Source organism: Sinohyriopsis cumingii, chromosome 5, assembly GCF_028554795.1.
Source record: "Sinohyriopsis cumingii isolate HCF-2022 chromosome 5, ASM2855479v2, whole genome shotgun sequence".
Taxonomy (NCBI): Eukaryota; Metazoa; Mollusca; class Bivalvia; order Unionida; family Unionidae; genus Sinohyriopsis; species Sinohyriopsis cumingii.
The window spans coordinates 108,153,447-108,165,593 of NC_142965.1; the positions used below are offsets into that span (position 1 = coordinate 108,153,447).

General features: G+C 36.7%; 1 protein-coding gene across 2 annotated transcripts in view; it reads right to left on the minus strand.

Annotated features, from left to right (window-relative positions):
- Positions 1-1,870: 1,870 nt before the first annotated feature.
- Positions 1,871-12,147, minus strand: part of LOC149799963 (uncharacterized) — a 38,194-nt gene continuing 27,917 nt past the window's right edge. For both annotated transcript variants that reach the window (XM_089959466.1, XM_089959468.1), the window contains exon 4: positions 1,871-9,164. In XM_089959466.1, coding sequence (XP_089815592.1) covers positions 8,762-9,164 — 403 coding nt within the window. In that variant the 3' untranslated portion in view covers positions 1,871-8,761. The remainder of the gene's footprint in view (positions 9,165-12,147) is intronic.

The window sequence follows — 12,147 nt, forward strand, 5'->3', positions numbered from 1 at the left end:
AGTTTTTAGTGATGTCTAGCACTGGGGCATCATGCCGCAGACATGTGGCATGATGTCCCACACAGTCACATTATCCTGACACCGGGCCGACCAGTCCTAACACTAACTCTTAATGCTGAGCGCCAAGCGAGGCAGCTGCTAGTACCATTTTTTAAGTCTTTGGTATGACTCGGCCGGGGATCGAACCCACAACCTCCCGCATCCGTTCAATTGTATACATGTATAGAGCTGTCGGTACAAATGCCGCTAGTGATCTTGTGCAGAAGCTGTAAAATATATTCAATAAGGACGTGTCTTATAAACTGAATACTGTTGTAATAAAGGGTAAAAGACGATCATCATGTGAAACGATCACAATATGGACGAGGTATGGCATGCACGTTAAAATTGCAGTCGGAAGTTCAATAAGTCTAGTGGGTAAATAGGAGTAAGAGTTGAGGTTCTAATCGCTTCGATTAAACGGCACATTTTCTGTTATTGTAAACCATGTTTGACCTTTGATAAACTTTGCAATCTTACTTGTTAGACAGCGTTTGAGTAAACGAGGATAAAAGGGCATATTTATAAGAGAGAGAATAGATGGAATTATAAATGGTGATCCTGCTTGGCTTTTAGCGGTACTTTTTTTTGCTATAGCATGTCCAGGAAATGGGATCTCAAGTCTTTCCCAACGATATATCAAAGATAACGAACCGGGATGACCTAGGCGGGTATCGTTCCCGCGACCAGTGGATTACGAGCCTGACGCTCTGTGCCGGATTACCAAATAGGCAGAGTAGGCACCGGCCTAGGGACACCGCGACAACGGATCAAAATAATATTGATTAAACGTATTAGGAGATAATTTGCGGCGGGAGCTTTCCACTGCATAAGTGCCTCCACAGGGTTTAATCCGGCACTGCTGACGCTCTACCAAGTGAGCTACTGTGGTTAAGAATGTAGAGTGACAGAGAGACTGGTTAGTAGTTGGATGGGAATGAGGAGGGTGGCAGAAGGTACAAATATTGGTAGATATGTATAGTCAGACCAACAAGTGGATCTCTACTTTTTTCTGATATTATCACAATCGATGTCAGAAAAAAGCACATATCCACGTGTTCGCTCTACGTATACAGTAAACGTCACCTTATAACAAACAAGGATGTTAAGAGTTGTTTCCCTTATGGTAGCGCTTTAGAGTTTCCTATTTTGCATAGGTTAGAATTTTAAAGAAAAAGAATTTCCCCGGATTTCCTCACTGGTTTTACTAGCTATTTAAAAAAAGACATTGTATAGATTAGGTATTGTTGAAATAACTTTTAATTCCCCCAATTTTTGGTGTATGATTGATGGGTGTAATATGGCTTACAGAGTATAAACCTTGGCCTTACTCCAGATGTGCATCTTTCAGAAAAGTGCTAGCTTCACTTGGTCATCTTCCTGGATTTCAGAGGTAAATTGTATTAAAAAAAGAGCCGATAACATTTTTTTTTAAAATACCTTTATATATTTGGTAATTAATTCATTGTACTTTCAGAAGCTGGCATTGTTTAGTTAGGCAATATTAATTTTCCAAATTTTAATAGGTGTTAAAGATAGTGTACTTTAGACTAATTCAGGGTGATTCCTTTTATCATAAGGGATCAGTCATTTTAGTTACCAGTGTGCTTAGATCATGTACAATTTATATAAGTATACTATTCAAAGAAATGTCAGTCAGGTTACATTCATGTAGCATAGAGGTATGAAAATGCAAACAAATTCACCTTACATAAGTCAGTCTCTCAATAGTACATACTAACCGGTGAGCGACCCCGATGTCATCGAAGACTGAGAGAGTTACTGCCCCTGGTAGGTAGGCAATGATCTACCACAAAATAAGAGCCATAGATTCAACGTTTCCAAACCATTTACTTCACAAATTATTTTTGAAATGTGAAAACATGTTAGTATAGCATTAGTTTATATTTATAAAAAATAGAGTACTAAATTATATTTTCATATATTGCACACAGTACAACCTGGAGTATTATACAATTATACCATTTATTTCACATCAAGTTAAATGGTAAGAATTTTTAAAAAAATGCAAAATATACTACAAGAAATATAACTTTATGAAACACGAACTCATAAAGCAGTATAATATATGACTGTATATGATTCGGTAAAAAATCAAGCATAATCAAACACATAAAAACATTGTTTAAAAAGTTTACACTATCAAACATACAGACAAAAATCGCATCAAAATATAACATACACACAAACATGCCTCGCGAGTGAGTTCTCGTACAACTTGTTCCATTAGTTTACTGGAAATTAATTTGTAGCCGAGTGAGATAAAATACTCGAGAACTAGGCTTGGAACGAATTATAATTGTATAACCCTCTTCATTGACATTATGTATGTGTTTTGGGGTTTTCAACGTAACTTTAACAATTTTTCAGTCATATCGCTACGATGTATGCATTGTGGCAGTTTATAGTGATACCTAGCACTGGGGCATCATGATATGTAACATGATGTCCCACCCAGTCACATTATCCTGACACCAGGTTGACCAGTCCTAGCACTAACCTCTTAATGCTGAGCTCCACGTGAGGTAGCTGCTAGTACCATTTTTTATAAATCTTTGGTATGACTCGGCCGGAGTTTGAACCCTTGACCTCCCGCATCCGAGGCCTACGTAATAACCACTTAGGCCACATGAGTCATTATGTATACATATTTTATATTGGAGCTTGTCATAAGCGCTTTCTTATATTTTTCATATATTGATGTCGACATACGAGTATTTAATTTCATGCATATAGCACGCATTGCTAAATATAATTTATGGCACTGTAGAATTCCGCTTGCCTAGCGAATGAGTTCTCGTGCACCTTGCTACAATATAGTCCGTAAGTTCGATCTTGTTTCATCCTTTGAATAGAGAAGAGCTCATGGAGTAGTGGATTATCGTTCCTATGTATAAGCGCTAGTCGATATAGGCAATAGGTGCCGTTATTTGCAGCATGGGTTCGACATCTGATTAAAGCATATATATGCACGCTTGATCATATTTATGGTTGCACGAGCAATTACAAACACTAAGAAGAATGAGCACAAACAGATGTGTGAGTGTATGATTTTGTATTTTAACGTAGCTTTAACAAGTTTTCAGTCACATCGATACGATATCTGCAATGCGACAGTTTATAGTGATGTCTAGCACTAGGGCATCATGCCACAGACATGAAGCTTGATGTCCCACCCAGTTACAGTATCCTGACACCAGGCCGACCAGTCCTTACACTAACCTCTTAATGCTGAGCGCCAAGCCAGGCAGCTGCTAGTACCATTTTTATAAATCTAGGGCACTACTCGGTTGGGGTTCGAACCCGCGACCTCCCACATCCGAATCAGACGCTCTAACCACTTAGACCACCGGAGCGGTAAAACAGATGCATATACACAGATACATACATATACTTGCACATACTTATAAGTAGCCCAGTATGCATACATACATACATACATACATGCATACATACATACATACATACATACATACATACATACATACATACATACATACATACATATTGTCACTGGAGCGGATCGAGTACATTGGCTTACATAGAGCAAGTGTTTGAAAGTTCATCTAGCGTTAGGGTGGTTTCAAATTCGATCTCCGACACGGCTGTGAATTGTTACACTTTTAAAGTTTTACATAAAATTAGGAGACACGTTTATAAGTCAGTAATTATAAGTCAGTAATTAAACATAAAAAGTAAATAAATACATACACTTAATAAGTTTTCCAAAGAGTAGTCAACCCAGAATATTAACTTGAAAGGGAGATAACTGGATAAAAGACATTACCTTGCCACATAAATCCACATTCATGAGTATTATTTCTGTATACAACGCGTGTCATTCATGTTAAGGTTTCTTAACTGAACACAAACTATATCAAATATTTTCAAAACCAAAGTGATAACGATTTTAGTTTCACACACACACACACACACACACACACACACACACACACACACGAAGTATACAGAAAGGCATGTAGGTCGTAGTACATAATTATTACTACCAATAATTTATACTCGAAGATGTTGTAATGAGCATCAAAGTTGCCCTATTGCCATTCTACCGACCACATATAAGACTGACCTATCAGAAGTCAGCACTATTTGCTGATAAGACTTGACCAATCAGATGTCAGCAGTATTTGCTAATAAGACCTGACCAATCAGATGTCAGCAGTATTTGCTGATAAGACTTGACCAATCAGATGTCAGCAGTATTTGCTAATAAGACCTGACCAATCAGATGTCAGCAGTATTTGCTGATAAGACTTGACCAATCAGATCTCAGCAGAGATCAATGATGAGACCTACTTAACTGCAAAAGCATGACAGTTCGACAATTGGTCCTATTTAGGTTGAATTAAACAGCAACTTCTACTGTCATTATTTAAAGCAATGAAAGGATGATTTTTTAAACGAATTTTGATTCGGTACGCCCAGTGTAATCATTACTATCGTACACTAAAATATAATTAACAAATTTTAAAAACGAAAATTAATATCATAATTGTCCTAATTAAGTTGGAGGAGTTATATGAATATCCTAATTAAGTTGGAGGAGTTGTATGACTTTTGCTGTAGGGTAAATTATATCATATTATGATTCAGATGCATGCTTAACAGAATGAGTTATACTGAACTTAATGATGTATTTATAACATATAATGTAATTCAAATCAACTGATATGATATGACCCTCCATTACAATGATTAGCTTTAAAAAAAATTATTTTTTAAAATATCCTATATCCCGAGTCATGTTGTATATACGGGAGAAGTAAAGACCCGGTAATCTACTCTATGTATTCGTTTACAAGACGAACTAACTGCAAAGACCCAAATCTGCCGTCGCATAATGTGTCGGCAGATCTGGATCTGTGCAGTTTGTTAGGAGTAAACAGAAGAACAAATAATATAGAATCTTATCTGTATGCGCCTTATGCTATGGAAGATCTGGGTTTTTGTTGTTTGCAGTTTGACTCATCTTATAAGTGAGTACATACGGAATTGATAATCAATACCAAATGAAATTTTGAAAAAAATATATGCATATTAATTATGTTGGAAGCTCTTATTTACACTACTTATATGTAACATACAAGTTATATAATATATAGGACCATTGACACAGAACATACAAATTGTATATAGATTTGAGAAATGTGAAAGGTATATAATAATTTGGAACGGTTCGGTTCGGCGTATACTCGTTTACTCGAGTCCAAATACAACCTATACAGATCCAGATCTACAGTCGTATAACGTGCTAGCAGATCTGGGTATATGCAGTTTGTAAGGAGCAATCAGTAGAACAAACATAAAGACCCTGATCTGCCAGCGCATTAAGTTAGATTCCACTTATAAGCGAGTATAGATGGTATTGAATTTAATTTAAATGTCTGTCATTTACTGCACGAATTTGGTTTGGTTTGATGCTATGCTGCACATCAACATAAGCAGGCAATTTAGTTCCGAAGCACTTTTAGTAAAATTCCTTCCCTAAGGACACAACGCGGTAGCTAATTGGTAGAATTCGAACTCGCACCCTTTCGGCCATGAGCAGGCCCGGCCTGAGCGCAAAGTAAACGAGGCAATCGCCTTGGGCCCCGCGCTTTCAGGAATACATCTCCGCAATGCAATTTTTTTTTGTTTGGGGTCCCGCGCTCATCGCTTGCTGCCTGGGGTCTAGCACATCCTAGGGCCGGGCCTGGTCATGAGTCAGCTACGCTAACCAATGAGTCAAAGCGGCTCCCGCTATTGCACATGAACTAAGTTTTTAGTATAAAAAGAACGCTGATACACCAATAATAGATGCTGTTGTTTTTTTTTTTTTTAAAAGAAGTTCAAATCGTTATTTGATATAATAAGAATTCTCGTCAATAAAAACTTGCCGTGTGTTGTTATGTATCCAAAACTTACAAAGAAAGATATATTTCATATTCAATGCAGTTTTTACAATAAAATAAACTTTAATACTCTTGTTACTGAAGTTTTGTTTTTATACATTACCGTTTTACGGTTGAAGCAGTGTGCACTAACCTTTGGTGAGCATAACTAATCTCAGTTAAGTTACAACCGGTTGAGTGATTTTCAAAATGAAAACCATGCTTAATTTAACATTTGTAAACCCACGAATCACAATACATACTTTGTAGGCTAACTATTAAACCATTCAGTAACTTATCTTTTTAAATATTAATTCGATATGGATTCGTATATTACAAGGTTTTGTTTGTGATATGATACGATACAATGTTATTGTGAAGCAACACAGAACCAGGCTTGTACTAATGAATACAGTGTACTCGCTTATAAGACGAGTCCAACTGCAAAACTGCACAGACCCAGATCCGCCGAAGGCGCATGCATATCCGGATCTGTGCAGTTCGTTAGGAGTAATCAGGAAAGCAATAACATACATATACCTTTATCTGCAGGCGCATTATGCTACAACAGATCAGAATCTTCATTGTTTGCAGTTAAACTCGACTTATAACGAGTATATACGGTCTTACAATATATGTGCGTGTACATCCCAAATCAAATGCGATCAATTTAGACTCCGATCTGTCAGATCATTATACAATGACAGAGCCGGGTGTACAGTGTTTGTAAATTAGTGAGTATATTACACGGGGAAATACGGCCATCACTCACAATAATGACTATGTAGTCACAATATATGTACATCTTTGATGGACTTTACAGAACCGTCTCATGTCACTCATTATTAGATCTACATGTATATTAAAATATTATCATCTGCATATAACATAAAAGTGAGATAAATTTTAATTTCCTTCAGTATTTAAAATACAATGTTTCGTACTTTACATGGATCAACACATGTTTTATTTTAAAATTTCCATTATGAGTTTTAAAAATTGAAATGTGTTTCACACAATTTGAACACTTTGTTCGTTTTAAAACATTTACAAATATTTAAAAAAATTAAAGTACTAACTAGATACATACATACATACATACATACATACATACATACATACATACACGTACAAACTTACACTCAAGTAAAGATGGAACCAATTCAATGACTAACATTGTACATAATTTGTTTGTGAATGAAATTATGAAAACGATGAGGTAATCGAAATATCCTGTACAGACGTGAACTTAAATAACATCACGTAACAACGAAGTCATGTCAACAAAGGATACAGAGGCACGGTGCCATAAAAAGTATTTTACGTATATTTGTTATAATGGCAGTGAGTTGCAATAATCGTGTTTTGTGTGCAAACGACCATCCATTTTCTCGTTACGAGGCCTCCTTGATGGACAGTTCTATTTATAAACCTGTTTCAACGTAAAATTACTTTATCCTCCGTGAAACTTCGCCTTTATCTGTTCCTTGAACTACACGTCTTTGTCATTATCTAAACGACCCCGTTTCTTCTGTTGCCCCAAACACACATATATGTCAGTGTTAAAACGTCTCTTTTTTATATTGCCCCAACTAAACGTATTTGTCAGTATCAATCAAATTTTTGGATTCAAACATTTTCAATTTCACAGCCATTCATTTGCATAACAATGAACATCACACATCATACAGAAGTTCATCAATGACCTGATAATATTTCACAGTGCAAAACATCAACATGTACAATTTCCGAATCTCCAATCTGATATGTATAAATAAACACGAGGATTTTTCACTTATATAGTTCTTACAGATCACATATTTGATACACAACACAAACGAAAATGACGTTAACGAATGACGTCGGAATGAAACAAATGTCCCTTACAATACATACGGTTAATATCTGTGTACACTGTCAAGCAGCTCTTCGATTATGGTGATATGACCAGCGGTGTTAGTGTTACTCATACAGAGGACATTGGTTTACGGAGTTAGGCGTAAAATCAAACTCACGATCTTTTCTTTTCTTTACGCCATCAATGAATTCATCAACGACCGTTTGACAAAACTTTTCTATTTTTTAGCCAAGTACTTAATTACTTGCCTTTAAGACGAATGCAAATGCAAACAACATTGACCATGCTTTTAAGTCGAATCAAACTGCAAACAATGCAGACGAAGCGTCTCCGTCGCGTCATGCGCTGGCAGAGCAGGGTCAATGCTGTTTGTTCTACTGATTACTCCTGACAAACTACATTAACCCAGATCTTGGTCTGCGCAGTTTGCAGTTCGACTGGACGTATAAGCGAGCAAATGCGGTACATAAGCTTTCTGTTCGAAGCGAAAACCTACTTCTCGTACGTGTTGACCTAAAACAATCAACACTGACATTGTAATGTTAAAACTTTTACATGAACACAGAATCTGCGCAAGAAACGTATGAGGAATGGCCTGAGACAATTTCCAGCAGGAAACATATGTCAATATTTCTATGTAGGCTAATAAACGCATATGTATTATTCTCCGCCAATGTGTGTGTGTGTGTGTGTTTAATACATTAGACCTTTTCTCACAATACCTGCTCATTGTCCTTCTAAAACAAACGAATAAACCAAAACAATCTCAAACATCTAAGTCAAGATAAGAAACTTCTTACTCAATTAATTTCCGGTAGGAAAGAGACGTCTCTATTTCCACGTAGACTAAAGCATCAATGAATCATATATAATGGTTGTTACGTGATGTGAACCAAAGGTACATAACCAAATATATTTCCACGTTCGCAACAATTTATTCCTCTTTTTCATTTCCTTAAGATGTACTTCTGAAAACAATGTCTGGAATATTGTCATCTTCAAAATCTCCATCTTCAGTCAAATTTTTTATTGATCTATTTGTTCTTTCATCAACAAAAGCAGATGTTTCAAATATTTCATCATAAAAATATCCATCGTCTGCTGCGTCATCTGAATAGTGTCGTTGTCGCGTGCGAGTGACGTCATTGTCATGATCCCCAATAGAAAAGAGCTCACGTGCCAATTTGGGCGCGTCTAAAGTCTCAAAGGTTTGACCTGAACAAGAATCTAATTTATCATCATCATCATCCTCATTGGACAAACATTCTTTGCTTGCATTAAATGACTTCAGAGGCTTTTTCCTTTTCCTTTGCTTCTGGATACATTTTTCAATGCCATCATCGCAACATTTCAGTTTGCTAGAAAGAGAAGAAATAAAAGATAAAAGGAAATCACGGTGGGAACTTTAGTTCACTGATGATTACAATCAGCAGAAGATAAGGATACTGTTGGTAAAATAAAACAATAGTCCCTCTAAGAGACTGACGCTTTACTGGACGAAAATGATTTCCTGGAATACAAGATTAGACCGTTTCTTCTTTTTTACTGTTGAGAATTGAAACAAAATCTCTGGTATTTTGTTTAGAAAGACCCGGTAGCAATCATATTTTCTTATGTCGGAGTTAACATGTTCACAAGATACCTGTAAGAGCAATAAGACGATTTTATCATGGCATTTGACCTTTAACCTGATATCACTGAATATAAGATTATAGAACTTTTCTACGACAGCATCAAGATAAAACCACATCATGCTAAGTTGGCTAAATTTATAAGTAATATTTTTGTAAACAGAAACAGTTATTTGAATGGTAACAGTCAACGTATTTTTCAATTATAGATTATATATGTATATTTCTAAGTGTCCTCATGTTTATAAGCCAGTACATTTGGAAACCAAAGTCAAAATCGTTAACCTTAAAATCAATTTCAGAGAGCTGTAACTAAAAACAAAGTTTCGTTAAAATTCGCTGTTTTAAGTACCACTTACCGTATACGTTACTTAATGAATGTACAGAAATGTAAGCAGTTACCTTTGACATGACCGCAAGGTCATAAAATTCTAGCAGTCAGAACTCATTTACAAAATTGTAGATATGCTGGTGGCCCCATTTTTATTCAGAACCAATTAAATTTCACAGGTGTTTTTTGTTCCATGGCATTAATCACGCAAAAGGAAGAGTGACAACATCACTTTCGAGATAGATGTGATGCCGTTTTGAGATTAGCACCATTTTGATTAGAACTAGTTATATTCTGCTACAGTTTGTATGCGAAAGCCCCATATCGTTTTGACCGTCCGTTCAAGAGAGGTGGGTATATAAATATTTCAGGACGGCTTTCGATGTATCCAGTTTTGAGGTTGCCTCAGTACCATTTTAATAAAGGAACATCGATAGATTGCAAATTTTGTTGGGGGATGGGTGGGATCATTTCCTTTAGAAAAATATAATGAGAAATTATGCAACGACACCAACATATTAGTGTAACTATTTTTAAAGAGGACTAGTGTTCACAAACGTTGCAAGATGGCCATACGGTTTTGGTGTCAACCATATGCCTATCTAATCATCCATTCATAAGATGCAGTTAAAACCAGGTTTAAAAGATGGTTACGAAAACAGCTATACTGGTGGTCTAAACGGCACCAAGATTATTTAAGTCGAACTATATACCATACTAATTTATTTATTTGTTTGTTTTAAATGAAAACCAAACGTTACTAAGATAATACATTGAGAATTACATCAGACGGCTGTCACTGCGCCCATATTAAATCAGCACATTTCTTATTCAATGGACACATGAACATAATTGACACAATTTTCGTTTGGGATCAGCTACATATTATAAGAAGTATTTAATGAAAATTATGTCACTTCTACTATCCCTCCAGAGGCAGTAGACATAACAAGACGGTCCCCGAGTGGCCGAGTGGTCTAAAGTGCTCCCCGTTACGGATCACTGCCATCTCACCTCTGTCTGCGTGGGTTCGAGTCTCAGATTCGGCCAATGTGGGTATGTGAGAAAGCTTGCCAGTAGTTTCTCGTGGGTCGGTGGTTCTTTCCGGGGGTTTCCCGGGTTCTTTCTCCACCATTAATACTGGCCGCCATGAATAGCCTATCGTGTGCTGAAAAATGGCGTTAAACCCTACAACAACAACAGAACAAGACATTTATCATCAGGGTGGCGCCATTTTCATTTATTACCAACGAGATACAACAAGACGTTTTCGGGTGAAACCTCATGAAGCTATATCATTCCGTTAAGAAGTGGCGTTACGGTTTAGCGGACATATTTTTCACTTGTGAGGTGCACCATTTTCAATTACGATCAATTAGACAAGAAGTTTCTTTTTAAAAAAAATTCAAATATAATATGACCATTCAAGATTTTCAAGATGGCCAACATGGCGGCCATATTGGATGTCTGAGGGGAACCATTTACATTTAGGGCAGCTCATCATCATACCAAGTCTTTCGGTGTAAAACCCAAGTCTCGACGGTCACTGTTCAGGAGGTGCAGCAATAATAAGATTCTTTCTACTTGCTGCCAGGTTAATCATACTGGCTGTCAGGACAGCACCATTTACATGTTGGACCATTTTGATATCGTGATAAATACTGAAGTGAAAAATCCATATCGATATGACTTTTAATCGCGACAAAAGTTTCTAGTTATTGTATTACAGAACTGAGAGAAAGAAACTCACTGCAATTCAGTCTGATTTAGAACTATAAGCTAAGAAATTAACGTAATGAAGTAAAGAAACAGTCAATGACGTCACGAAAATGCAACATTGAAATAAGTATCATACGTAACGCGAGGTCGTACAATCAAGTGAAAGAGATTTTCACACGTGCCATATAATAATGAACATTACACTTAGCTTCGTCTAACGTCGATGAAAACATTTATTTATCAGAAATTATATCATATTTCAGAAAACGTTTAAGATTATTCTGAGAAAAGCCACATATTGTGCACCGTCGACGCCACGTAAGTGTCTCCGCTATTCGCCAATTTACCATGCAATTTTGGATATTATCCCAGCAGCACGGACGTATACGTAGCTCCAAACACATTCGTCCATTATCTTGTTTGTAGCTATGACTTGAAAAAGTCAATCTTATATATGTCTTGATCGTAATTTAAACGAAGTTGTTGTTGTTGTTGTTGTTGTAGGGTTTAACGCCATTTTTCAGCACAAGATAGGCTATACATGGCGGCCAGTACAACTGGTGGAGGAAGAACCCTGGCAAACCCAGGGAAGAACCACCGACCCACGAGAAGCTACTGGCAGGCTTTCCCATGTACCCACGCTAGCCGAGCCTTGGACTC